The sequence below is a fragment of the Kryptolebias marmoratus genome, linkage group LG19, assembly GCF_001649575.2.
Source record: "Kryptolebias marmoratus isolate JLee-2015 linkage group LG19, ASM164957v2, whole genome shotgun sequence".
Lineage (NCBI taxonomy): Eukaryota > Metazoa > Chordata > Actinopteri > Cyprinodontiformes > Rivulidae > Kryptolebias > Kryptolebias marmoratus.
The window spans coordinates 12,072,559-12,098,968 of record NC_051448.1 but is presented as its reverse complement, the minus strand read 5'-3'; the positions used below and the strand labels follow the sequence as shown (position 1 = coordinate 12,098,968).

At 41.8% G+C, this 26,410-nt stretch overlaps 3 protein-coding genes across 7 annotated transcripts; 2 read left to right on the top strand and 1 right to left on the bottom strand.

Moving 5' to 3' along the window:
• Positions 1-4,561: 4,561 nt before the first annotated feature.
• sh3bgrl2 (SH3 domain binding glutamate-rich protein like 2) lies at positions 4,562-11,701 on the bottom strand. 2 transcript variants are annotated; one of them, XM_017427254.3, is made up of 4 exons: positions 11,445-11,701; positions 7,438-7,623; positions 6,333-6,417; positions 4,562-5,872 (listed from the first exon to the last, which is right to left on the bottom strand). In XM_017427254.3, the coding sequence occupies exons 1-4, from the start codon at positions 11,487-11,489 to the stop codon at positions 5,778-5,780; spliced, it is 411 nt and encodes a 136-aa protein (XP_017282743.1). In that variant the 5' UTR covers positions 11,490-11,701; the 3' UTR covers positions 4,562-5,777. The 2 variants fall into 2 exon arrangements, with proteins under 2 accessions (XP_017282743.1, XP_017282742.1); XM_017427253.3 differs by having other exon boundaries at positions 4,593-5,872; positions 6,337-6,417; positions 11,445-11,696.
• A 1,106-nt stretch (positions 11,702-12,807) lies between these two features.
• On the top strand, positions 12,808-18,619 carry lca5 (lebercilin LCA5). Of its 2 annotated transcripts, none has more exons than XM_017427266.3 (9): positions 12,808-12,873; positions 14,497-14,912; positions 15,063-15,304; positions 15,392-15,697; positions 16,180-16,317; positions 16,435-16,531; positions 16,620-16,759; positions 16,850-17,042; positions 17,116-18,619. In XM_017427266.3, exons 2-9 carry the CDS (start codon positions 14,519-14,521, stop codon positions 18,012-18,014), a joined length of 2,409 nt encoding a protein of 802 aa, XP_017282755.1. In that variant the 5' UTR covers positions 12,808-12,873; positions 14,497-14,518; the 3' UTR covers positions 18,015-18,619. The 2 variants fall into 2 exon arrangements, with proteins under 2 accessions (XP_017282755.1, XP_017282757.1); XM_017427268.3 differs by having other exon boundaries at positions 12,837-12,898.
• A 133-nt stretch (positions 18,620-18,752) lies between these two features.
• fam167ab (family with sequence similarity 167 member Ab) lies at positions 18,753-24,221 on the top strand. 3 transcript variants are annotated; one of them, XM_037981714.1, is made up of 4 exons: positions 18,798-18,872; positions 19,557-19,590; positions 21,030-21,396; positions 22,189-24,221. In XM_037981714.1, exons 3-4 carry the CDS (start codon positions 21,037-21,039, stop codon positions 22,450-22,452), a joined length of 624 nt encoding a protein of 207 aa, XP_037837642.1. In that variant the 5' UTR covers positions 18,798-18,872; positions 19,557-19,590; positions 21,030-21,036; the 3' UTR covers positions 22,453-24,221. The 3 variants fall into 3 exon arrangements, with proteins under 3 accessions (XP_017282758.1, XP_037837642.1, XP_017282759.1); XM_017427269.3 differs by lacking the exon at positions 19,557-19,590 and having other exon boundaries at positions 18,753-18,872; XM_017427270.3 differs by lacking the exons at positions 18,798-18,872; positions 19,557-19,590 and adding an exon at positions 19,597-19,810.
• The last annotated feature ends 2,189 nt before the right edge of the window (positions 24,222-26,410 follow it).

Genomic DNA, 26,410 nt, shown 5'->3' with positions numbered 1-26,410 from the left:
TATATATATATATATATATATATATATATATATATATATATATATATATATATATATATATAAAGTATATACACTGCTCAAAAAATAAAGGGAACACTTAAACACTTAAACAACACAATATATCTCCAAGTAAATCAAACTTCTGTGAAAGCAAACTGTCCACTTAGGAAGCAACATTGATTGGCGATCAATTTCACATGCTGTTGTGCAAATGGAATAGACAACAGGTGGAAATTATTGGCAATTAGCAAGACACACTCAATAAAGGAGTGGTTCTCAGTACCTATGCTTTCTGGCTGATGTTTTGGTCACTTTTAAATGTTGGTAGTGCCTTCACACTCGTGGTAGCATGAGACGGACTCTCCAACCCACACAAATGGCTCAGGTAGTGCAGCTCATCCAGGATGGCACATCAATGTGAGCTGTGGCAAGAAGGTTTGCTGTGTCTGTCAGTGTACTGTCCAGAGGCTGGAGGTGCTACCAGGAGACAGGCCAGTAGGAGGGCAACAACCCAGCAGCAGGACCGCTACCTCTGCCTTTGTGCAAGGAGGAACAGGAGGAGCACTGCCAGAGCCCTGCAAAATGACCTCCAGCAGGCCACAAATGTGCATGTGTCTGCACAAATTGTTAGAATGAGGGTCCAACGTCTACAGATGGGGGTTGTGCTCACAGCCCAACACCATGCAGGATGCTTGGCATTTGCCAGAGAACACCAGGATTGGCAAATTCGCCACTGACGCCCTGTGCTCTTCACAGATGAAAGCAGGTTCACACTGAGCACATGTGACAGATGTGATTGTCTGGAGACGCTGTGGAGAGCGATCTGCTGCCTGCAGCATCCTTCAGCATGACCGGTTTGGCAGTGGGTCCGTAATGGTGTGGGGTGGCATTTCTTTGGAGGGCCGCACAGCCCTCCATGTGCTCGCCAGAGATGGCATGACTGCCATTAGGTACCGAGATGGGATCCTCAGACCCCTCGTGAGACCACATGCTGGTGCGGTTGGCCCTGGGTTCCTCCTCATGCAGGACTTTGCTAGACCTCATGTGTCAGCAGTTCCTGCAAAATGAAGGCATTGAAGCTGTGGACTCGCTCTCTCGTTCCCCAGACCTGAATCCGATTGAGCACATCTGGGACATCATGTCTCGCTCCATCCACCAACGTCACGTTGCACCACAGGCTGCCCAGGAGTTGGTGGATGCTTCAGTCCAGGTCTGGGAGGAGATCCCTCAGGAGACTATCTGCCACCTCATCAGGAGCATGCCCAGGAATTGTAGGGAGGTCATACAGGCACGTGGAGGCCACACAACAATACTGAGCCTCATTTTGACATGTTTTAAAGACATTACATCAAAGTTGGATCAGCCTGTAGTGTGTTTCCACTTTGATTTTGTGTGTGACTGCAAATCCAGGCCTCCATTGGTTAATAAATTTGATTTCCCTTTTTTTTGGTCAGCATATTCAACTTTGCACAGAACAAAGTATTCAATGATAATATTTCATTCATTCAGATCTAGGATGTGTTACTTGAGTGTTCCCTTTATTTTTTGAGGTGTGTGTGTAAAGTGAACATTTTATGTAAAATGAGTGCTTTATTCTTTTTAATGCTCTTTTCTGATATGTAAAAAGAAAACGGTCAATAGAATCCCAAGTTTGTTTTTGTTTTATTGCATAACTTAATTTGTCTGTTCAGCATTTTGGGTTCGAAGAACTGCTTTTTCTTTTACATGCTGCGACTACTCATCTCAGTGTGACAACATAACTTCTCCTTTTTACCATTTTCATATTCATGCATCCTCTGATTTTTGGGGAGCCAGTGAGAGAGAAGAGAGAAGAACATTTCACAGCATACATTTGATATTTTTTATTCAAGATTCACTTTACAGACCATTTTAAAGAGGTACTTGTAAACTATGAAACCAGGAATTGTGTACCAAGCCTTGCAACAGGAGGTGATGGTCGTGGATGAACAGCACAACAGTGGGCCTCAGGACCTCACCACGGTATCTCTGTGCGTTCAAAATGCCATCAATAAGATGTACCTGTGTTCGTTGTCCATATCATAACCCCACCACCACCATGGGCCACTCAGTTCACAACGTTGACAACGCCATACATGCAGCCCAGCCACATGGACAGCTGCTGCAGCAGCCGGTTTGCATGACCAAAGAATTCACCATAAGTCGTCTCAGCTTCCTTCAGAGGCGGCTTTCGGTAGATAAATGAATATTCAACTCACAGGCGACAGCTCTGGTGGACATTCCTGCAGTCAGCATGCCAACTGCACCCTCCCCCAAAACTTGTGACATTGTGCTGTGTGATTAAACTGCAGATTTTAGAGTGACCTTTTATCATGGCCAGCCTAAAGACACACCTGCAGCAATAATCATGCTGTCTAATCAGCATCTTGATGTGCCACACCTGTGAGGTGGATGGATTATCTCGGCAAAGGAGAAGTTCTCACTGATACAGATTTACACAAATCTGTGAACAATAATTGAGAGAAAAAGGCCTATTGTGCACTTATAAAAAGTCTTAGATCTTTGAGCTCAGTTCAGCTCATGGAAAATAAGAGCAAAAAGTGTTTGTGTTTATATTTTTGCTATATATGTATATATTTCCTTTAATTTATGGTCAAATCTCCAAAGAGCCACATGGCCATTAGCTTGTTAATCAGGTCAGAATTCAACTTTTTTTTCTGAACTTGTTGAAAGAGTTGCTGCCTCTACATCAAGCAAACACTTCAAAACTATTGCTTAAACCCATGAAGTACACTTTAATTAATGAATCTGATTTTAGAAAAGACATTTTGAGTTGTTACACAGCAGTGCGTGTCTGTAAGAGTAATCGTTCAAACTGTAAACCATTTCACAACTGCAGAGCTTAAAAAATTATGCAATGCTTCCTAACCCATTTCTTCATACAAATCTGAGATTCATAACTCCCTGAAATGCTGCTTTACATGAGAAATTTTTCCTCTACCAAAAACTGTCTTTACCCTCTTTAACAAATTCAACTTTTGATTGGGCTTTTTGTTTGGGTTGATGCTCACATTTGTGGTCATGAGTTACCAGTAACTGTTTCAGTCCCCAAAATTAGAAGCCAGTGCATAAATGCATCAAAAAGAGACTTTGGAAAATAATCAAAACAATAGTATTCAGAAGCGGAGAACACTGACGTTTTGACAGGACAAGTAGAACACATATTGATGTTCTGGTAAATCATTACAGGCTCTGATACGCATCTTCATCTGATGAGAAATGACGTTGGAACTCATGGGGTGCAAGTCCTGACAAACAGACCGATCACGCTACAAACAGGATAAGGGTCAAGTCAGGCGAAAGGTGAACTCTTTTTGAAGGTGTTTTACATATGAAAACAGATCAGTGTGTGTCGTCTGTGACGTCCAAAGATCGGGGGAAAAAATGTTTTCAGTTCACATTCTTGTGATGACATTGGCCTGTTGTAGTTCTTAAAAAAACACACACATTAGCATTCCTTGAACAATTTTATATCACCTGCCTCCTTTTATGCCAGAAGTTTTAACTATATTCATTCTCCGTTGTTTACATTTTGGACAAACCTTAACAATGGCGTTCTGCCAAATCTCAGGCAACATCACAAGATGTCAAGCTCAGAGAGCTCTTAGCAAGATCTTAGCAATCAGTGTATGAGTTTGGGGATCAGTTTCAGCTACTACCACACCAGAACTTTAGCTCTATATCTGTAAAACTTACATAATCGGTTATATCCGTTTTTATGTTTTTTTAAGGTCAGATGACTAAGGTGGCCATCTTGAATAGAGCTGACTCCAAAAGTTAATCAGATGTAGCTGTACATCCGTTGATTAATTCCTGCTAGTGCCATTCTTCCTTTGGCTTTTGGTGGCAGGCATAAAAATAAAATAGAAATTAAATAGAATGTTTCTATTTCTTGCTTTTAACTCTCAGACTATCTTCATTAGTGAGACAATATTCACATGAAAAACACACAAAAAATTATTTATTTCCTTAAATAACACTAAAAATATAGTTTGATCAAAAGCAGGTAACATTTTAAACCCTTGCATTCACCTTCCGCTATCCCAGCTGCCTATAATCTCTTTGTGCTGTTATACCTGATCTGTCCACCAGCTGCCGCTGTAGGGAAATGACTTGATTATGTGACAGATTAACTGCTTCACATCAGGTTCAGATGCTGCACACTGTGTCCTTTCTGACTGACTGCATATCGCAGGCTTATAAGACCTCTGTTTGTTGGTATTTTTGCCCATTTTGATGTTGTGTCACTGGTTTAGGTATTGTTTTGGTTCATCTAAGCTCCTTTGTCTGGCTTACATTTAAGATTCCATTTATAACCCAGTAAAAGAAAACAAAAAGCCACACAGTGGTAAATTCAAGGTGTAGCAATGCCTCTGAACTGTGTCCGTTCTCATCTTTCATACTTTGAAAACAAAAAAATTAAATACTTTTAAATTTTCTTCCAGTTACTATGTGTAAATATGTCTTTTTAAAAAAACAAAACACGACAGAACGTAGGAGCAATCAAACTTGATGCAACCTGTACTGCTTTGCAAGCAATCCACAAAGTAATGTTTTATTGAGTACAATTTTATTAGCTCCTTACAAGTAGGCAGAAAGGTGAAATAAAGTACATTTAGTCTTTTTCTGGTCCAACGACCTTGTTCGAAAACAACAAAAATATACAACAACATCAAGATCTGACAACATATAAGGGGCCAAAGGAATGAAAACGAGAATATTGTTTCAGTCAGGTGATTCCAGCATGATGGCGGTGTCTTATTAAGGTTACTAAATATCCTTCCAGAGACGATGGCGAACTCCTAGCAGCAGTGCATCCGATTGCTTGGTGTTCTTGTGAAAAACGCAGCAGGAGTAAAAACAGAATCATGTGGAGAAACTCCTCGGTGCTGCGGATAGGAAACATGAAATACAAACTAACAGAAGAGAGAACATGTAAACCACAAACATGGCAGCCTGTTCACGAAGTTTAGCACCTGTTTGCCTCGACGTTCGACAGTTAGGAGAGGGAGGGAAACCACAGGCTGACACATCTACTGGAACACCGTATCCGTGGATTAAAACAGTTCAATCAGGTTTTATTTACAGGCTGATTAGATCTGAACAATCTTTGGGGTCACTGTCACAGTGTGGGAAGGTGTAGAGGGATAAACATATTCATATCATTAGAACAACAGCAAGTAATAAAATATACCTGTTTAACAGAAACTGTTTGGCAGTAAATTACATGAAAGCACAGTGTGTTTAGTTTGATCAGTGTGGCTACAAAGTATGCTTTAACGCTGGCAGTTAGGATTACAAAACTATTTTAACTCTTAAGATTTTTAGCATTTGGTCTCATACACAGAAATAGTCGGGCATCAAAGCAAAGTCCTGGCTTATACAGTATTATATTACAATAAGTAGTACCCTCATCTGACAGAGTCAGTAATAGCAGCTAACTGAGGCAGATGCTCGCTCAGTAACTATAAACACACATACACTCCAGGAAGTCTGCAGTCAGGTGAATCGTGCTGCACCTGATCCTCTCATCCACTGCATTTTATTTCATCAAAAGGGCACTGATGCAAAAGCTGCTACATGGTTCTCTGGCTTGCACAGAATGTCTCCAGCAGACGTCGTTTCACTGCCACAGCGACTTAGGCGTTGAAATAAAATGCAACCCAGAGTCCGTCGCTTTGGAGAGGTCAGAAAGGGATCGCCCATTCGGCAAAATGCTGGCTTTGTCAAAAGGAGAATCACCAGAAAGGAGGTAATGCAAAGCAGGAAGTGAAGCACGTATTAAGGTTTCCTTGACGATTCAAGCTGGCAGTTTGATCTAGGACTCCGAATCCTGGAAACACAAGCAGAAATCATGAGCCTGAACAGCATTTTAAGACTTAATCTACCTGCAATATCCTCTCTGAAAGGAAGAGAAAACAATATAACTTGAGATAATCTGAGGTTTTTGGCAATGCTTGGAAATAAGACTGAATTCAACAGATCTTCTCTCCTGTAAAAATAAAAAAAAAGGCACTGAATCTTGATGGGTTCCACATTTATATTATTCATACTCTTTTTTTCATTATCAATAATTAAAAAAAAAAAAAAGCAGATGTTCATGAAACATCAGCAGGTACTGAATCAGTTTTGTCGCGTATGTCCGGCGGAGGCGAGAGCTGCTGATCGAGCAGTGTTGGGAAAGAGTGTGGTGTCCGTTTTGAAGAAGTGGCTTACTCCTACAAACTGGACCTTCGATTTTCGGTACAACAACAGTAATAAATGCTGGTCAGCGTATATTTATATACTTCAACTTACTTTCACATTGGGCTGGGAACTGAGCCCGAGGAATGCGAACACAGTGTTGTTCTCCTTGGACTGGAAGAAGTCGTCGTAGTCCTGAGGTGGTGAGAGAACATAATGTTTTAGGCATTTCCAACAGACCCTCCAGTGCTGCTTGAAACATAACGCGTGGGACACCTCGACCGGTTAGAGCTACGGCAGGGAGAGCAGATAATCCGCCTCCATCCACGAAACTGGATTACCACAGGATTACAGAGTAGCATGCAATCTGAGATGAGGGCATAAACTGGGAAGGTCTAACTGCTCTGACTCATTCACCGGTGGCTTAACCTCCTACGGACTTACATCAGTGTACAGCAAACAGCTGAAAACATTGGTTACCTAAACCCAAGTCTCAATAAAAACAATTTCCAGGTTCTTAACCTGTTTAGTCTCATTACCAGTGAGGACGGGACTTTAAATCCTACAGAGAACTGCTGCGTTCTGGCTCAGTTTACATCACAGGTTCAAAATGACTGTCTTTTTAAAACAGTCAACTTTTCCTCTTTAAATATTAAGACAGATTTTAGGATGCTGCCATTCTCTATTTTCACTTCATCTGATCATTCCAAAATCAATAATCGAACATATATTAGACCTATTAGGCTGGTTTAAAGTATCACTTTTATGTGCCACTCTTTTGTCTTCTATACAATGGCTAAGTACCAAATTTAAGGCTTTAAAAGGGCAAATCACAAACCAACAGCTGATGTTGTGATTATGTATATTTCTATATGTAACCTATGGTGCCTCATTATAGCCTTGTAGAACTCTGCATTTTAAAAACTGTCAACTTTTGAAAGATCTACTAAATGACTTTCTTTCCTTGTGATTAATGTACACATTTTCAGTTTAACTTTAACAGCAATATTAAAAGGTTCTGACTGACTTTGTATGCTAAATTCCATCAGATGATTTATATAGATTATGTTTAGAAATGGGGAAGGGAGTAAAAAGACAAAAATGCACTGCACCTCGATATAAAACAAAGTAAAAGCAGTCAAAGAAGCATTTTCTGTGAATTCAGAGGTGTGTGTGGGTGTGTGTGTGTGTGTGTGTGTGTGTGTGTTATCGTACACCACAGTACTGCTCCTCGTTGAAGATCTGTGGAGGCAGCGGGTTGCCTTTCTCCGGCTGCTTGTCCCTGGGGATGTGGCGGTACATCCAGAGCCTCTGCTCCTCCATCATGGTGATGTCCACTTCCTGGAAGTTGATCCGATTGGCCTCCAGAAAACCCACCACCGCCTGCTGATGCTTTTTCACCTAGACGGGTCAAAAATGAGGGGAGAGGAGCAAAAAATTAGTGAACACGTGAAAGAATTTGTGCAACAGGGATGCAATCAGTACTTTATAACAGAGGTCCCCAATCCTGGTCCTGGAGGGCCACTGTCGTGCATGTTTTAGGTGTTTCTCTGCTTTGACTCACCTGATTTAAATGATTAACAGATTTCTACCAAACTTGAAGATCTGCTGAAAAGCAGGGAAACAACTAAAACCTGCAGGATAGTGGCCCTCCAGGACCAGGATTGAGGACCCCTGCTTTCTAACATCAGCAAACAATCATCTCAGAAACTGCATGATGAGATGTGATTTCCTCACTTGTCATTGAGTGGTTCGCTCTTCTGCTCACACAAACAAACGCATACACACCAACTGCTCGTGCGCTCCATTGGCAGAGGGAACAATAAGAAGGATTACTGAATAATGGCAGAGCTTAGGGTAAAAATCTGAAAGCTGATGTCTTTTTGGTATCCATAAACCTCATCTTACATCTGAATGTTTACTACAGAACAGAACGAGCTGTAGAAATGCACTTTGGGATTTAATTCAAACCTAGTTTTTGGGTTTTTTTGTGTTGTACACCTTCCATTTAACACGACGGCTAAGAACCGACAGCGTCTCGCTCAGAAGAAAACGGAAGAAACAAATATGTGATCTGGGATGGGCTGAACCGCTCCCTACAGAACTGACCTCCGGGACACTGTCCTGCATGACAGTTTGTGACCTTTGTGGGAAAAAAAAACATCCAAAGATAATTTTAGAAGGCCGGAAACTCCCACGCTTGAACACCCGATCGACAGAAGGAAGCAGGCCAAACAAACCTGTAATTGTGTGTTCTCTGCCTCGTACTACGGTTTTTATCATTTCCAAACAATGGGATCGGTTTTTCCACTTCAAGCTTATTCTTAAGATTCTAAAACTGTGAATAATCCAAGTTGTTCAGATGCCCACATGTGGCACATTAGCACACGGCATTACTATTATCTAACCTATCGTGGTGACTCAGTTCACATCAGTGTGGACAACAGTGAGCATCAAAGGGCTGCAGGGACAAAGCTACTTCTTACAGAGGAAAACACCATTTCCAGCCTGCAGTACACAGTCTGAAAATAAAGCTTTGCTGGAAAAATGTTTGGCAGAGAAGAGACACAAAAAGAAACTAGTTTTGTTGAAGTTTGAATCCTATGTTTGAATAAAAAAATGTTGTTTTTGCAGGAAACCCTACAACTTTGCACAGATTTAAGGAACAAAATATTTTCTCAAACCTAAAAGAATGCATTCTTTAATGTCACAAAACATTAATTAAATTCAACCATGAGAACACATGAACACATGAAGGGGAGGATTTTAAAGTGACTAAATATTACAAAACCCTGAAACTACAGGAATTCTGTTTTTGTTGCAGACGATAAACAAAATAAAGAAATGAGTACAAATGTGTGGCGATGTGTTTTTTTCTTTTTAAATTTTCCTTATTTTGGGGGTGTTGAGAGCCACAATGATGCTGTTGTTCTTGCCCGGAGACAATGAGTGATTGTTCTGGGCGATTACAGACAATCAAATGAGACTGAATGTAATCCGTTATCTCTCAAAGCTCCTCATTGTCTGGTTGTAAAAACAGCTCTGCCGGGACTATTAATGCCCACGAGATCAAAGGCTAAAGCTACAAACTGAACCGCTGTAAGTAGATTGTAGCCTACATCACAAAAAAAACCCTAAACCTAAATATGAATGATGTGGCTGTCCTTTGGAGAAACAGTTTATTACTGACGAGCTAATGACTAGTCCAAGTGGATTACTGCCATCTTAAAACTCCAGTCTCAAATGTTTAATAGTAGCTCTAGCAAAAAATGCTATGTTAGAAACTTGCTGCCATTTTCGCCTCATATGGTTATTCCAGCAGAAGTGTGATATTCCTGCTGGGTCACATATGGAGGTTAGCAGAGCATCTGACTAAGAAGTGAGGAAAAAAACGGTGAGAATATGTGCTGGGAGGGGGGTTAACGAGCGACATCAGGTGTGCTGATTACTAACAGATCACAGGTGGAATGAGAGAAGCTGGAACAAGGCCTAATAGAGCACGCTTATGGGACGATAGTAAGAACGAGCCGCACCGAAACCCACATTCACAAAAAGAATCACAAACAGCACATCCTGACGAGACTCGACATGACAGATCTTTTTTTGTTTAGTTTTAGTGAAGAATGGGGCATCATCCAATTTGCATTTCACCTATTCTGTGCTGATCATTTCCGCTCCACTAATCCGTTTTAGTGTTAAACCCACTTTTTACTGTAACGTGGCGCTCGGCCCTTCTCCGTTCACACGCCTTGTTGGTGCGTTCGGGGTTTCTGGATTTCAAAACTTCAAACCCCATCAACTGTTCCGCGTCTTATTCGTAAATCTGAGCAATTCGCCATCACCGTTACTTATTTATTCGTCCACTTATAAATGGAATCAGATGCGTTCGGACCGAGCCACCTTCACACGAGCGTTGCATTTACTGGCCTGAATGGTGGACTTATTCAAGAATGCATTTGTGTGGGTAAGAGGGGGGAAAAAGGGGGGAGAGTTGGTGCGTTTTAGATGCATATAGGAATAAAAATATCTCTTTTTATAAACACTCAAGACTATAGAGGCCCCTTTACAAGAGACTGAGCTTGTTAAAATAAATATATTACTCATTTGTACCATGACCTAATTCTTTAGGCATTCTCGTAGGAGTGTTGTTTGATGCTTTTTTTTTCTTTTTCTGCTCGTACTCGTATCAGCTGGGTTTTCTCTAAGGCATGAGCCAGATGTTTGCTAAGAGGCCAGGAGAGCTGCGGCTGACAGTGGAAGTAGAATATTTTTAAAACCTGATTCAACATGGCTGCCACAGCCAACTGAGCTTAGAAAACACAAAAATGGCTAGAACTCGGTCAGTTTTACAAACACTGACATAAAAATTGGCGTGATAGTAGCTGAGAGTGATCCCAAACAGCTATTCTGAACACTACCAGATTTTGTAAGTTTCTTATTTATTTTTTATTTTTTGCAATAGACTAATTAGAATCAACTCTGTCTGTCTGTTAGCAACATAACTCATAAACCATTGGACAGATTTTAATGAAACTTTCAGGAAACATTTAAAGTCAGACGAATTTAAAATGGCCAGAGTAGATGCAGATGTGGATCAGTGTTTAGATTAAATCCAGCAGGTCACTTGTTGAATCGTAAAGGGGACGTGCAAAATGGAAGGAGCTCAGTGGTATCTGACACACACGGATAAGGCTAAGAAAGAAAACAAACAAAAAAAAGGTGTTCTTGGGTTTTATGTTCTTGATCAGGAAAGCCAAACCCCAGTCACACAGTCTCAGATTCCTTTCAGTTTAATTCATATTATTTATCCTGACTTTCATGCAAACTGAGCCCCAGCTGCCTCCAGGTGTTTGCTCTGCGCCTGTTAAAGTCGAGCTCATCTAATGTTTCTGGCATCCACTGTTATTATTCCGCAGCAAATCATTTTTACTCACTGTAGCAAAGTCAGCAAGCTTAAAAGATTGCCCTATCCGCCATAGAGGTCTACCCAAATAATAATAATGATGATAACAAAAAGTAAAACATTGTTTCTGATAACACATCTCACCTGTTTGAGAGTTTAATTTTACGGCTTGACAGCAGTCTGGTTTGGAAAAGCACCAACAGGCGGTTACATAACTGCATTCGGCTGATAAGCGACAGGAAAATGTCTAAAATCGAGTATATGTCTGGGGTTTTTAAAATGTGAGTAAGTTTTTTTTTTTTTAATGACAAACACTCACCGCGACGGAGCCGCTGGAGGAGGCGACGTAAACCCTGATGACCATAATAATCCCAAATTAACGTCACACAGTCGGCTAATTGTTTGTCGGCAGCGATTCTTTTTTTTCTGTTTTTGTTCCCGGAAACGACAACAAAATAATAATAAAAAAAACACACAGTAAAACGAGCTTCAGATGGGAAAGCACACGCTGCTCCGAGGTTTAAGCTGAGCCATGATAACAAACGTTCTTTAAACGGGGGGCAAAGAGCGCGCGACACGCGTCAAGCTAAACTTCGCACTTCCGATATGACTTTCGCAATAAAACATTACTAACAAAGTGTCGCTTGAAGACTGGTTTGCTTCGTTTTATTATTTGTTTATTTGTAAAACTTGACTTGTGTTCTAAAACCCCTATGCAATATAATATTATACAGATCAAAAAATAAATCTCAGTTTCAAGCAGTTTATTTTATTCTGAAAAGCTTCCGTCTGTTTATAACTATAGTCGGCAGCCTGACAGAGTTATCTCAGAAAATAATAAAGTTGACTCTGCTCTTTTGGGTTTAAAGGTTTTTGCATATGTTGTCACCTTCTTGGGATTATGGATGAATTTATGCACACTTATGCCCAGTTATTGCTGCCATTACCCTGTGTCTGTCTCTGTTTTACATCCCATAGAAACCACACCTGGACTGGTCATTCTGTCTTTGTCCTCTTTAAACTCCCGCTGATCGATGCAGATGACCACCCATTCTGAGCCTGGTTTCTTCCTGTTAAAAAGGGAGTCATTCCTTTCCACTGTCATCAACGTGCTGCACAGGATGGGAGATTGGGACAAATCCAAGCTGTAATATTATAGGAATGAATAGGCTAACTGAATTGAACAGAAAAATAAACCAAACCAAAATGATCTGAACTACAAAAAAGAGAAAAAAAGGACCAAAAACCTAATAGGAAGCTGAAAAATCTATAAACCACAGCATGCCCAGGAAAGTTCACGCTTCTTTCAGTTGTTTAAAATTGTCATCTGTCTTGTCTTTGTCACAGTCTAGTTTCACTGTGCAGAAAAGGCCGTTTATGTCAAAAGAAAAATATTTCCCCCTTGATAACAATAAGTCGAAGACAAAACAAAAACACGAAAGAAACATTAATCCATTGGCAGCTGCTCCTGAAACCTGAAATATTTTGTCCAATGAAGTTTACACTCCAAACCTACTTACAAATAATTCTGATTGTCAATTTAAACACATTTTTATGAATCACTTGAGCCATTTTACACAAGTAACAACATTGAAAACTAATTTAGACACAGATTGCCTGACAAAGAAGAAGTAAAGCAGCAACTCACATGTTTGGTGCAGCAGTGCCCCTCTGGTGGTTGAAGGTACTGCACGCAGTTCTGCGGTTGCCATGGCACGGCGTCAGGGGCTAAGCTGAAGCAAACCACCGTAAGGCATGAATTGAATGATAAAGGTTAAAATACGACAACTTATGGCTGCTGTTTTCATGCGGATAATTTTGCAACGCCTTTTATTGAAACGTCCCTCGCTGGGGGTTGCTTCCAGAAATAGGGGGGTGGGAAAGAGTAGGCATTTTTACATTTTTTTGTCGGCAGATAAGCCAGCAAAAAGTCGAGCTAGTACTCCGAGCTGTTATGCTAACATTAGCCTACTGGATTTACATGAACCTAATATTAGCAAAGTGCTTTAGAATAAGCACAAAAACGAAGAGATTCCATGAGCAGCCCTAAAACTTAACACACATGTTGGTTGTAGTTTTTGTTGTTCACTTATAGTTGTTTCTTGCTGAACACCATTAGCTATTTTTAGGATATTTGCTAATCTTGAGACTCTTGAGTTGCCTCTTGTGGTGTTTTTGTTTCTTTGTTTGCATTCTTTATTCAGAAAATGACCAGAGGGCCTTTATAAAATGCTAAAATGGCTAATATGTGTTGTTTCTGTTACCCGGTGAGCTGTCTGTAAACAAACAGGACACTAATCCTAACAAAAACTGCTCACTTCCGGTGAGCCAGAGCATCGTGTTTGTTTACTATTTAAATTAGTTTTCAGACAGTTTGAGATCCGCTGCTCAGATTTTCTTAAAGAGAATAATAATGTAGAGACAAACATACATGCAAGCTAAAAATAAAAAAAAAGCATGATTTGTGGGAAACAAACGAGGTTGTTTGGGTGGTAACATCTTATTATTTAAGCACGTTTTGCTGTACATTGACTTCAGACTTCATAGTTTGTTTGTTTTTAATGGTCAAAAAGCTGAGTTTGAATGAAAAGTGTGTAAAAGTCCTGTTAAAACAAACAGAGTCTGGGGTGTACAAACGTGTTCTTCTCCATTTATGGTGATGTTGCTCTTTGTGCCTGCTGTTGCCATAGTTACTTATTGTAGCCTTAAAGAATCAGATTAGTGCTAGACCTTTACACAGAATCAGCATTTATTTGTTTTGCCTATGAAAATATGACTTAATATGAAAGTTACATGCCAGACAAGGTCAAATGCTGAAAAGTTGGCCAGTTTTGCTGGATCAACTTTCAGTAAAGCTGTAAATTTTTGTGGATAATAAGAAATATATTTACTCCTAACTAGGAAATCTATATGCAACATGACTCTGTTTAAGTTTAGAAATTGGAATATTTTGTGGGAACCCCTAAAGATCTTGTTTTATTTATTCTTTAAGTGTATTGTTTTATGTAAATGTGCATATTATTGTAGTCAGAAGTTAAATTTTTTGTCTCTTTAATAAGACTCAAAGGCAGATGGGGCAGGTTAGTAATTTTCCAGTGGTGTATATGCTTAATGCAGTTTCATGGAAACCTCTACCTCATGTGTATTGTTGCTTAGTGACCAAGACACTTGATATGGAAAACCTGACAGCAAACAGACTAGCTACTTATTACTGTTTTGTACTGATTTTGAAAACGTTCTCTTTGTTTTTGCAGTGTAAACCTTGAGGTTAGTTTACTCAGGGTGCTGTAATAAACATCTGCAAGGTCTTCTGCAAGATGTTACCGTTAAATTGTAACTCAGATTGTCTCTCTGCCTCTGTCTATGTCCAGTAAGCCTTCCTGAAGTGACATCATGGATTCTGAAAAAACAACTGATCCGGTCGAAGACAACCGGGACCTAAGTCGCCGTTCCCATCGAAGCGCAAAGAAAGATTCTCGAGCGTCATCCTCGCAGAAGCACAAAAAGAACTCTCGGGACAAGTTTCGCAACGAGGACAAAGATGAAAGCGGTGTCGAGAGCAGATCTAAAACAAGAACGCGGCATTCGGACCCAGACCGGGACCAGGTATCAGGGGAAGAGGGGAGGAGAAGTGATGGTTCGTTTTATTCAGAAGACTATGAGAATGTGACGCCGTCAGAGCGCTCCCTGTCGCCGCTCTCCCGCTCTCTGTCTCCGTCTCCGTCTCCCACCCCACGAAGAGGGCTGCAGGCAAAGCAGATTTCTAGAAGCTCTTTCCGCAAAACAGGTATTCAAAACAGGAATGTGTTTTAAGTAAAGCTGGATAAATTAAAATACAACCTCTGTGTTTTGGTTTTATTTCCTGTCCAGGTGATGGCAGTATAAGACTAATTTCATGGTCAGCTTTACTGTATGCTTTATTTCTTTTTCGTTACAGGTGGAGTGGGGCGCAGGGGCGTGTCTCGGCCACAGCGGCCAGGGGGCCTCTCCTTGATCCAGCAGCATCGCAGGGGACCCCGGTCACAAAGCAAAGAGTCAACGCCGTCTAAAGACCTGGACCTGGTCACCAAGCGGATGCTCTCAGCACGCCTGCTGAAGATCAACGAATTGCACAACTCTCTTTCTGAACTGCAGCAGCGCGCTGATGAACTGCAGAAGGAAAATCGAATCCTTAAACAAGTAGGTCAAAGACAGTTTTTCTGTTTAAGTTAGGTCACACCCTCAAGAGTGGTGAAATATTGAACAAGTCTTTTCTCCACCCTGCAGCTGCAGGCGCGTCAAGAGCGAGCCCTGCAGCGTTACGATGACACCGAAAGCGAGATTTCCCAGCTGCTGTCACGCCACTCCAACGAGATCCACGTGCTGCGGGAGCGGCTCCGGCGAACGCAAGTGCGAGAACGGGCGGCTGAGCGGCGGTTAAAAGACAGCGAGGAGCAGCTGCAGAGGAGCCAAGCGACCGTGGCACGACTGAAGAAGCTGGTCGACCAGCGAGAGTTGGGGGCCAAAGAGGAGCTGAGCCGCAGGCTAGAAGAAGAGAAAACCCGGGCTCAAGAAGCAGAACGAAAGATCAAGGTAAACTCTTTAGCGAGCGGCTCTTTTCTAATTCATTTCATGAATTTAAATGGTTGTCCTCATTGCCGTGTTTGTTAGATGGTGCACTGTTACTCCCCAAAATGTGTCTTCTTCAACAGCTACAGGGATTGTAGAATTTTGCCCGAATATTTTATCTTGTTCAAGTTGCTTTGGACTGGACAATCTAAAATATGTATATTACTGTTCTCATTTTGAGACATGAGTGTTTTAAAATATGAGTGAATTGAGTGACATTTGTTTTCTTGAGGTATTGGCAGCTACGTACCAAGTTACAGATGTCTGTCCTGCAAATTCATACAAGTCCTTGTACATCAAAAAACATAATTTAATCTATGTAATGTTTTTGCAGTCTATAAATTCAAGAGTAGTCAGCTTTGGTTCCCGTAATTTCTTTTCAGCCGCCTTGAACCATGGTTTCTCTTCTGCGACGGGGTTTGTTTTGTCTTTGTGTGTGTTTGAAGGAGCTGGAGCGCAGCGTGGAGCTGAGCAACAGCAGCTACCAGAGGCAGCTGGTTGGAGAGAAGAAGAAGACCGCCGGTGCTCAGGAGGAGATCAAGAATCTGCGAGAAGAGCTGGAACGACTGAGCAATAAACTCAAGGTGCGACGTCAAAAAAAAATACTCCCATTTAGGCACGATTACAACCCTTACCATCTTACACAAAGGTTTATTGCGTGTTGCACAGTATGAGACAATACTGTATTATCTTTTGCTCAGGAAAAAGAAAGAGAACTAGACGCTAGGAACATTTATGCCAACCGCATGACGAAAGCCCCAGTACGAAAAGAGATGGATAGCAGCGCAAAGCAGAAAGGTAAGATGTTTCTGTTCACTGCAGACAAGCACGGAAACTTGTTAAAATTAGATATAAAAATAATTTGATTCTATTTTGTTTCATCCAGTCCCCAGCAGGAACAGCACCAAGGCAGTACAGACCGAAGACAGATCGTCAAGTCTGGATTTCCCCTCACCTCCTCCTGCTATTAGTGATGCCAGTGAATACAGCCAACAGGCTCCTAACGACTACCTGTCTCTCAAAGGGGTATGTTTACTTTTTACTTTTCCTACCGCAGCTACATTTAATCTTTAACCCCTCTTGTTTGTAGCTCACTTCTTGAGCCTCTTTCTGCAGGAGTTTGACAAAGTGGACAATCATACAGAGCCAGAGAACGTGCCTCAAAATGTGAATGAACGGAAGAGGAAAGAAAAAGACGGAGAGAAGCAGAAAGAACAGGAGACGGAGCAGAAACAGTCCGACCAGGATCTGAATCTGCTGAACGAAAAGGCAACTAGACGAAGTGATGGGAAAGACAATCTCACGACAAGTAAGGATTACTTTGTATTTAGAAAATATACACAACCATTACTTTTACTTAAATCTGACAATTTGTTTTTTAGGCTCAGAGAAGGAAAAAGATGAAGATGGAAAAAGAAAGAAGACGAGTTCTCTTTTCACCCAGAAAGAAGACGACAGCCACTGGAGGCGAGGCCATGTCCAGGAGGAGGTGGCGAGGTGGAACCAGGACTCTCTGGACAATCAGCAATCAGCAGAGGAAATGCGTCGAAAGAAAGAGCATCTCCTGGCTAAGATGCGTGAAATAGACCTTAAAAACGAGGGAGCCCAGGACGCCGTGTTTGCTGAGTCGAGTCCTTCTGAATCCAGAAAGCCTACCAGTGAGTTTCCTTCTCCACGTCCTCCCGAGCAGAGGAGCCGTCACTCTGTTTTCAACCATGGGGAGTCAGAGGACACGGTTAGCTTGCATGCTGGGGTTAGAGAAGGTGGAGGGAGGAGACCAGGCGCGGAGAGCGGAACGGTTACGGCGGGAGCAGGAAGGAGGGCGCTGCGATCCCAAACCTCCAGCGACAAGTTGGCTTTTGGGGGCTATGCTCCTTCGTTTGGACATTCGGCCTCCCAGGCTTCCTCCGGCTTCCCTCCGCCGCCGCCCAAAGAGGACAGGGACTCTGCGTTGGAAGACGTGGGCCTTTTTAATCTCAGAGGGACAGAGGCAGGGAGGAGACTGGAGAAGGACAAAAAGACCAGCCTCTTGCAGCAGCTGTTCGGCGCCCAGGCCGTGCTCGTGGGTGATGCTTCCAGCACAGCCAATAAAATGGAGGTACTTAACAGTTCTCCAGTCCCCAACGGAGTGCGTTCAAGACGGGAAGGGCTCCTCAGCTTCAGCTCGGGGTCCTCCACCCCTCCTGCATCCTCCAGTAACACCCTACAGGTTGCAGAAAGCAAACCTGCGGTCCGTGCCATCAAGTCGTTTGACGATGAAATAGAGGAACTCACTTTATAAACCAACATAGCTTTAAGGTAGTCAGGCGAACCGTCACCTTAGAGTCCCAAAATACGCCACAGTGATGATGTGATCGCTGCAAAGGGACTCTGTTTATTGATTAATAAAAAAAATGGCATAATTTAAACTTTAGAACATTGCCATGTTTCTCTATACATTTGTGCTGCAGTTATAGTTGGTTTGTAATCCAAAAATGACATTAATATATATTTTTCTTCAATTGTTATTTGTCTAAAATCGATGCAGAAGTTTTTGATAGGTTTGTAATTTCTAGAAAGACATTTTAGTTTGTTATACAGTCAATATTTTTGAGATTTTGTGGACTAAGGCTTTTTAGGGTTCTGAAATATAAGCACAGATAATTTATAGTTATAGTAATTTAACCTCAATGACAATCAGCACTGAAATGCTGCAATTTCATGTTTATTTATTTGATCTGTTTTCAAAACATTTATATATATAAAATACGATGTATTTACATTTGTGAAGCTATTTATTACATATAAAAATGTCGTGAAACGGCGTGTATTTTTGGTTTTTCAACACTTGTAATTATTATTTTTTAAACTTTACTGTCGGGGAAAGTAAAAATAAACTGCGTAAATGTGTAAAAAAATATTCGGGTGGTGGTCATTTTACCTGTTTATCGGACCGTGGCGCACTTGTCATAGTGTAGCGGGAAGGCCGGTGGACTTTTGTGGGCGTCTCCAGGCAACCAGAACGTGACGTAAGTGCCCCGCCCCTCCCTCCGGTAAGCTCCCTGCTCAGAAGCGAGTGGACCTCAGGGCTGTAGATGAGCGCTCGTGAACTGATGCTGCTGCCGGGGCTGAACTCCTGCTAATGGGACGTTTTTAGGAGGTAAAACACACCTTCTGTGCTTTTTCTAAGATGCTGCTTCATTTTAAACTCGTAGCCTTTGCTCGGAAGCTAAATAATAAGCTGAAATGTTGAGTGAAACACCTCCAATATGCCGCTGATAAGTTATTTCCCTCAGAAAACAGTAACAGGTAGGTTTGTTGCGTTCTGAATAAATAGCCCTCTAAGTTAGCTAGTACCTCAAAATGCTGTTTTTTGTTTGTTTTTACAAAAAAATATAGTTGAATTTGTCAGCTCACGTACGTCGTTATGTCCATGTACTTTTTTAAAAGCTAAAACTGAAGTTCTTTTTGTTTAAAAAAATTCAAAAAGTTAAGAGCAGTGGTTCCCAAAGTGCAGGGTCAGGACCCCACTGTGGGTCGCAAAACACCAAGTTTGAGGTCCTGAGATGATAAATTAACTGACATTTTTTTTCTCTTTTTTTAGTCATAATTGTTACAAAAGATGAAATGTGTTTTTATAAATAAATAAAGATAGTCAAATAGTGTTTGTTGTCTTTGTGCCCTTATTTAATTAGGTTAATTGGAATGATTGAGGAGTTTAACAAGAGCTAGCTGGAGTCGTAAGTTTCTACCGCTGTTATTTAGAGGGTCAGAAGCTGAAAAGTTTGGAAACCAGTGGTTTGGACAATATTATTGTAAAAATTCATTTGTTTTCTGCTTACAGAAAAGGCAAAAACCACCCGCTGACCTGCGTAAAGGTGACGCTTTGAACTGCTTTATGAAGCTCCTGTCACCCCAGACAATCCAGCCTCCCGCTGCGACTTCTGCCGCTGACCTTTTTAAAGTAGTTTGATCAAAAACCTCTCGACGCAGTTCTCGTTCCTATTCTGCGTCCGCTCCAAAATTGCCACCCGTCGCAGGGACAAAATAACAGCAGGGTCGTGTTACTAGAAAAGCATCGCGTCGAAGCCTGAAAAGGTAATTGCGCTTGTTTTGTACACAAAACAGCATGTTCCAGAGAGGGGAGTCAAACTTCCCTAAGCTGCTCGGGACAGGTTTTTACACGCCGCACCGTCCGACAACCCCAAATCAATTTAATGGGGTGTGGTGAAAATGAGTTTGAAAGCAGAATTCGGTACATTTGACGTGTGTTTCTGGAACACAAAGGCTGCTTTTGATCTGTCGTTTGTAAAACTTGTTCCACAGAAAGAAGGAAGCGCTTCTGCTGATTTGTTTAAAACGTGTCTCATGAGCCGATAGGCGTTATATACGTTTGAGCGTTGTGCTTCAGTGATGAAAGCTTCGTATTTACAAACCACAACCACAGCTTTATTACACATTATTTGCATTCACGCACACTTTCACACACGTATTTCTCATTCTTTCCTATTTAAATTACTCAGTAAATGTACACAGGCAATGTATACAGATAAAGAAAACAATAATAATCTCAATTTATGCTTTAGAGGTCTCCTCAAAAACGTGCTCTCAAGGGGCATATTGATTCCTGTAAGGGAGCGGATCCATTTGTGGGCATTCACAAGTCAGCTTCTTTGCTCAGTCAGAGGTCTGTTCCACCATCTGCAGCAGAGAAGCATTAGAGACCAGGGCAGTGACTTTACTGCTCTTCCGCTGTGCCCATTATGGAAAAACTGAGCAGAAACCAGCTTGGTGCTGACGGTCAGCTTCTCCACTTTAACGTTTGCGCCATCCTTAAAGGAGAAGCTGTTTACTTTGTTGAAATCTCGCCGTGGACGTGCAGATCTCCGTCTGAACAAGTGGCAACGAACGCCAAAATGTATACTTTCGTGGCATGTTTGTGCAGTGGAAGCATCTCTTGCGTTAACTGTGCGTGTAAAGGTGAATAAGACTTTAAAAAATAAAACCGTTAAAACTGTTTTTATTGTGTTTGTCTTTGGACAGAGAGGACTTAAACCCTGCACACCTAAACACGCTGGCTCATTGAAAGTGCCATGATGGAAAACCCTGAAGACGTTCCAGTAGTTTGCTTAGCCTTTGTTCTTAAATTAGTATTATTATTATTCCAAATGATACAGTTCTGAAGATACATGAGAAAAGCTATCAGTCTCATTTTCCTGACAAGTTAAAACAGAACGTTGAAGCTCTAAAACCCACACCGGCCAACGAGTTTAACATGTTTGTATTTCGGTTCATTCTTCCGTCTTGCCCTCGGCAGATTAACGATGGACGCAGTGTCGCCGCCGCAGATCGTGGTGGACAGGGCAAACGGGCTGCCGGAAGCAGGCCGTGGGGAAGGTGTGGATTTGCCCGCAGACGACCACCTCACCACGCTGAAGGCTTTGACAGAGAAATTAAGACTGGAGACCAGAAGGCCGTCCTACCTGGAGTGGAAGGCCCGGCTGGAGGCAGAGAGCTTCAAAGAGCCAAGGGCTGGAAAATACCAGTTCCAGGAGGGGCCTGAAGGGGAGGCGGTAACGCACAAAAGGACTGCAGAGGCGACGGAGCCAAAGCCGCCACCGAGGGGTGCGCTGAACGGGTTCGAGAACATCGATGCGGCTCTGTCTTGGCTCAGACGAGAGCTGGTGAGGAATATCTTCAGTTCTTTATCTCACCTTTTTTTTTGTACATATTTGTTTGTCCAACTCTTAGAAACCAAACAAAATCTTTCTGCTACTTAGCCAATTAGAATTAAACAAAGCTCACGCTGTCCAATTAGTGGCCGAAAAAAGCCCATTCATGTAAGACAGTGTGACAGATTGTGAATCAGACAACAGAAGTTTCTGCGAGTGCGATCACCTTCACTCTGCTCAGTTACTCTGCACGTTCAGCTGTAGAGGCAGGCCCTCGCAGTACGGCGCCGCAAAACATTTTAGACTTCAGGGGATTGTGATCTTTACACAGAGATGATGGACAAAGTTTGTTTGCGGATGTCCCACCAGGAGTTCTACTCTGCTTCTGCCACACAAGAAGGGCTGCACGCTGGGGCTTGTGGGTAATAAATTAAGAATAATGACAGTAATTAGGTTGCTTCAGCATGTAGACAAAAAGCATGTTTTAGGAAAAGGTTTTCAGTTTTTTAAAGATCTATTATCGCCCACTGCCGAAAAGCGAAGGCAGGCAAATGTGCATTTACAACCTTTAACCTTTGGAGTCAACCCCGTTTAAGATGGCCGCCACAGCTAACTGACAATAAAAAACACAAAGATTGTGATAACTGAGAGACCTTTACAGATGAAGACCCAAAATTTGGTGTGGTAGTGCCAGGGGTCACTGAGGGTACAGCTGATTAACTTTTGCAGCTAAGATGGCCGCCACAGCCGGCTGAGCTTTGATTTTGTGGATCGCTTGTTGTTCCCCCCTCGCCTCTGTCGCAGACGGACATGCGCTCGCAGGACCAGCACCTGGCGAGGCAGCTCATTCGCCTGCGCAGCGACATCAACGCGCTGAAGATCGAGCAGACGTGCCACCTGCACCGCCGCATGCTCAACGACGCCACCTTCGGCCTGGAGGAGAAGGACGAGCTGTCGGACCTGCCGTGCGAGTGCCCCGTCACCCCGGGACTCGGGCTCTCGGCCCCGCTCAGACTCATCGGCGTCACCAAGATGAACATCAACTCCAGACGGTTCTCGCTCTGCTAGGTAGACCTTCGAGCGGGGGGAAAAAAAATTTAAAAATCGTACAACAGCAGCTGGTTTAGGGCTAGCTTTGACCCATATCATGAAACACAACTCAAATGTAAAGTATTTGCAACTCAGAACACAACTTTTAAGTCCACATTAGGTATTTTTGCCATTAATTATGGACGGCTGCTTGTATATGAGGCAACCTTTCTGTCTTAGAGTGTTTTCCTGCCTTCCTTTTTAGGCTTTATCAGTTTTATTCTCACTGTATTTCCTTTAATGCCATCTTGAAACTGAGCCAAGATTTAGAAAGCACAAACTGGATATTTCAATATATTTTACAACATAAAGCTCTTTAATTGATGCTTTCAGTTCATTTTCATATGTTAACCTTTGAGCTTTCATAAACATGCCTTAATGTTGATGCTGGGATGGAAGTAATTGGTTCTTTTTAATGAATGACTCTGAACTCATGTTAGTCTCTGGTAAAGTTCGCCTCATTAAAGCAACATTTTCCTGCACAGTCCTGAGCTCTCGCTCTAACGAGTGGCCGCCGTCTCTCTGTAAGACACGCGGCTTCGCTCCCTGGATAAACGCTGACGTACAAACCCCATCTGGACGCCTGTTTACTCGGCGAAATAACTGCGCGGCTTCTTTTATTGACCTCGGGATGTTAGAGATGCCGTTCTAATTTGAGGCAACCCTCTTCTGAGTGAGACATCGGCTTTAAGGTTGGGTTTTTTTTGAGTTTTCAACAGGAGCACGTGCAGTTTCGAGTAAAAAACAAAAAAAAAGCCGGTCGCCTAGAAGATAAAAGTTCAGGGCTTGTTCCAGATGTACCACAAATACAGAATCACAGATTAAAACCTGTCATGTTTCCTAATTTATGAGCAACAGCAGCCTCAGAGGAACAGCTTCCCTCAAATAACCACCTCTGAAGGCACGAATTAAGACCACTTCTCTCTCTACTTCAAATCCTTTGAAGTGTTTCTGTTTTTTTTTAAAGATTATTAACAGTTAACATCTTACCTGTTGTAGATATCTCTTTGAACGACCTCAGTTTGCAAACATGGAGCTTAATTCTGACCGGATTTAGAGGCTAATAGCTAAACCGAGCAGAGCTAAAACCAAAGTGTTTTTGCATGAACTGCTATGAATTTATTATTATTTTTTTAGCTTTAAGACAGCAGCTAACTCGTCAGTCCAGGCAAGATTAAATCTTATTTCTTTAAACTGAGGGCTTTTAAAGAGTTATCTAAACCAGGTGAGATATTAATTGTTCAGAGAGCCTGGCTTCAGATCAATCTGTGACAGTATTTTGTGCCCGCAGCCTCAGAGCCGGTTCAGGTGTGGAGAGGCAGAAGGATGAAGGTGTGTGTTGGTGTTCTCCTGTTACTCATCTCTGCATCAGTTTCCGTCCTAAGGCAGAGTTGCATGAATGATTTTGCTGAGCTTGATCTTTTCATGCCTGAGCGCCACCCCTATTTAAGTTTATTGCAGCCGAAAACCCACAACATTTTATTATTATTAACTTTGTGAAAAAATCCTGCCTAAAGGGCACTTGGCATTTTCTGTTGAGCTTAATGCGATGGGTTTTACTTTTTTTCTTATCTAAACTTCTTCGCCGGTGCAAATTAAATGTTGCACTATGAAAACTTTGCCAGCTCAAGGAAAGATAATATTCTTTACATTCTGCCCTCGTTGTTAATTTCATGTCTAACTAATGACGGGGGTAAAAAAAAAAAAAAAAAATCCCCAGCCTCATTTTCTTGAAAGGTGTGAAATCAGACGCAACATTCTGAAGCTGAAAGCATCGAAAGCAACTACTGTGGATGTCAGATGGTGGTGAGGAAAGTGATCGGGGGGGGGGGGTCAGCTGACAAGAAACCACACCGAGGTGAACCGCGGGGCGAGACTGGCGAGAGTCCCAGATGGCTCCTCAGACTCACGCCGAGCCTCCGGTGTGGGAGGGTGTTGGCACGTCTCGTCTCAGAGGTGTACTGTGAAGAGGATGATGATGGTCTGACGCCAGGAGCCGGAAACGCTGCCAGTAAACACACAGAGGTACAGCACAGTTTTATAACCGAAGGAGCTGGCTTCACTACTTGGACTCTTTCTTTGCTGATTTGAAGGATGTAAATCCTCCCTTTGGGTTATTTGTTGAATACAGACATTAATGTGTTTTTTAAAGTAATTGTGTGAATCCTGAATCAATATTCATATGAGTAATTTCCCAGTTTTTTTATTTATTTACAGTCTAACAGCTTCTGCCTACTTTGTGCTGTTTTAGCCATTCAGACATTAATACGTTCAGCTCATTCAGGTGATGGCGTTACAACTGTTGATTTTTTTAAACATTTATATATTTCAAAATTTTGAACTTTGTTCGCTAATATTTTACCCACAGAAATATATTAAAATCTCTTTAATTCCTTCAAAAACTGTTTACTTCAGCAAACTTGTTCTAGTTTTGTCTTTTTATGCTACCTTGAGCTCTGTGATCTGTAGTGAGAGTAGGGAGCAGGTGGAAGAGAGTCTGGAGAGGTGGAGCTTCGTTGATTTACATTAATCATAAATTGATGCTAAAAGTCCCTCTTAAGTGTTTAATAACTAAAAGAAAAGTCATACCACTCTGCAAACATCTCCCTGCTGCCCCCACTCTAAATAAAGTGGACATAGTGAACAAAATGAGTCATTTAATCTGACAAAAATTTGTCCAGTTTTTCTGTAGCAAATTGACCTTTCGTGCATTTTTAATATGTAAAATGCCCCCTAGTGGTCACCTTTCTTATCAGCTGTTAAATGCTTCATATTCAGATAAAAGAATCAAACTTCTTGGGGATGTTTGCAAGTTTGGTACTTCTTTTTTTTTTTTGTGAAACAGATTTGGTGCCAAACAAAATGCACCATGAGCTCTGATTCGACTAAAACGAGTCTCAAAGGAGGCGCAAGAATTAGGAAAATTTCTATCCAAAAAGATGTTGAGATTTAGAGGCTAACTGGATAGTTGGGAGACCAGCTGAACACAGTGGAATAATTTAGATGATAAAGTTTAACACAGACAGGGAGGTCCTGCGTTCCTCAGCTCTGAAGATCCACGACTAATTGTGCTCTCGATGAACCAAAACTTCACCGACTGCAGCCAAGAAAGTCTGAGAAGTTGCCTCTGCGTTGACCATTCATGCGACAGAGTCTAATCTGAGCACTGGAGCCTGTCCCACTTCTTATCCTGTACAAGACGAGGTTTTTTAATCTTGTCTGTCATCATTTATTTCAGTGAATAAGACGGCCAACCAAGCGTTTCTACCATCTCATTATTTTACATGAAAACGTCCCAAGCAGGGTGAAACTAAGGGTCTAAGAGTTACGCAGTTAAAAGCGCAAACTATACATAAGACAAGCTCAATTAGCTGCTGCCTACATTTTGTCTAAAATTGGATTAAAGATGAGAATCCTTAGAAGCCCAATTAGTATTTTTCAGTTTGGTTACAGTGTCAGAGTGCTGATTTTTTCCACTCCTCCTGAAGAAAAACTTGTCCCAAATGGGCACAAAAATAGTCTTTTTGTTCAAAACAGCCATTTTTTAAGCCAGAGGTTCTGAGGCCAGGGGTATTGGTCCATCCTTTTTTTTAAATTTCTTTGCTTCAGTTTAACAAAAAATATGAGTCTCACCCAGACAGAGTTACAAATAACGTTTTAAATTAGGGAAATAATTAAAAAGAAATGGTGAGAACGGTGCGGTGAAACCCTGCTGAGAAAGGAATGTGACTAACTACAGCTGTCCTGCCGATTTCCCGTCCCTCAAACTCTGGAAACTTAATCCCCAACTCTGAAGGCATCCAGCAGCATCCAGCGTGATCGCTTTGAAGAAACTCGGAGTGAACTTTCACGGCAGCTTAAGTGCATCCAAGCAAATGATGAGAAGATCATAATTAGATTCCAAAAATCATCTCTTTCAGAGGGGGGGGGGGGGGGG

What these genes read in the sequence shown, in the direction of transcription:
- lca5 (XM_017427266.3), top strand. Translation starts at nt 14,519, where the DNA reads ATGGATTCTGAAAAAACAACTGATCCGGTCGAAGACAACCGGGACCTA. An exon ending in ACTACCTGTCTCTCAAAGGG is followed by an intron (nt 16,760 to 16,849) that starts GTATGTTTACTT and finishes CTCTTTCTGCAG; the next exon opens with GAGTTTGACAAAGTGGACAA. An exon ending in GAAAGACAATCTCACGACAA is followed by an intron (nt 17,043 to 17,115) that starts GTAAGGATTACT and finishes TTTGTTTTTTAG; the next exon opens with GCTCAGAGAAGGAAAAAGAT.
- fam167ab (XM_017427269.3), top strand. Translation starts at nt 21,037, where the DNA reads ATGGACGCAGTGTCGCCGCCGCAGATCGTGGTGGACAGGGCAAACGGG. An exon ending in CTTGGCTCAGACGAGAGCTG is followed by an intron (nt 21,397 to 22,188) that starts GTGAGGAATATC and finishes CCTCTGTCGCAG; the next exon opens with ACGGACATGCGCTCGCAGGA.
- sh3bgrl2 (XM_017427254.3), bottom strand. Translation starts at nt 11,489, where the DNA reads ATGGTCATCAGGGTTTACGTCGCCTCCTCCAGCGGCTCCGTCGCG. An exon ending in CCTCCAGCGGCTCCGTCGCG is followed by an intron (nt 7,624 to 11,444) that starts GTGAGTGTTTGT and finishes TGACCCGTCTAG; the next exon opens with GTGAAAAAGCATCAGCAGGC. An exon ending in CCAGCCCAATGTGAAAGTAA is followed by an intron (nt 5,873 to 6,332) that starts GTTGAAGTATAT and finishes TTGTGTTTCCAG; the next exon opens with GATTCGGAGTCCTAGATCAA.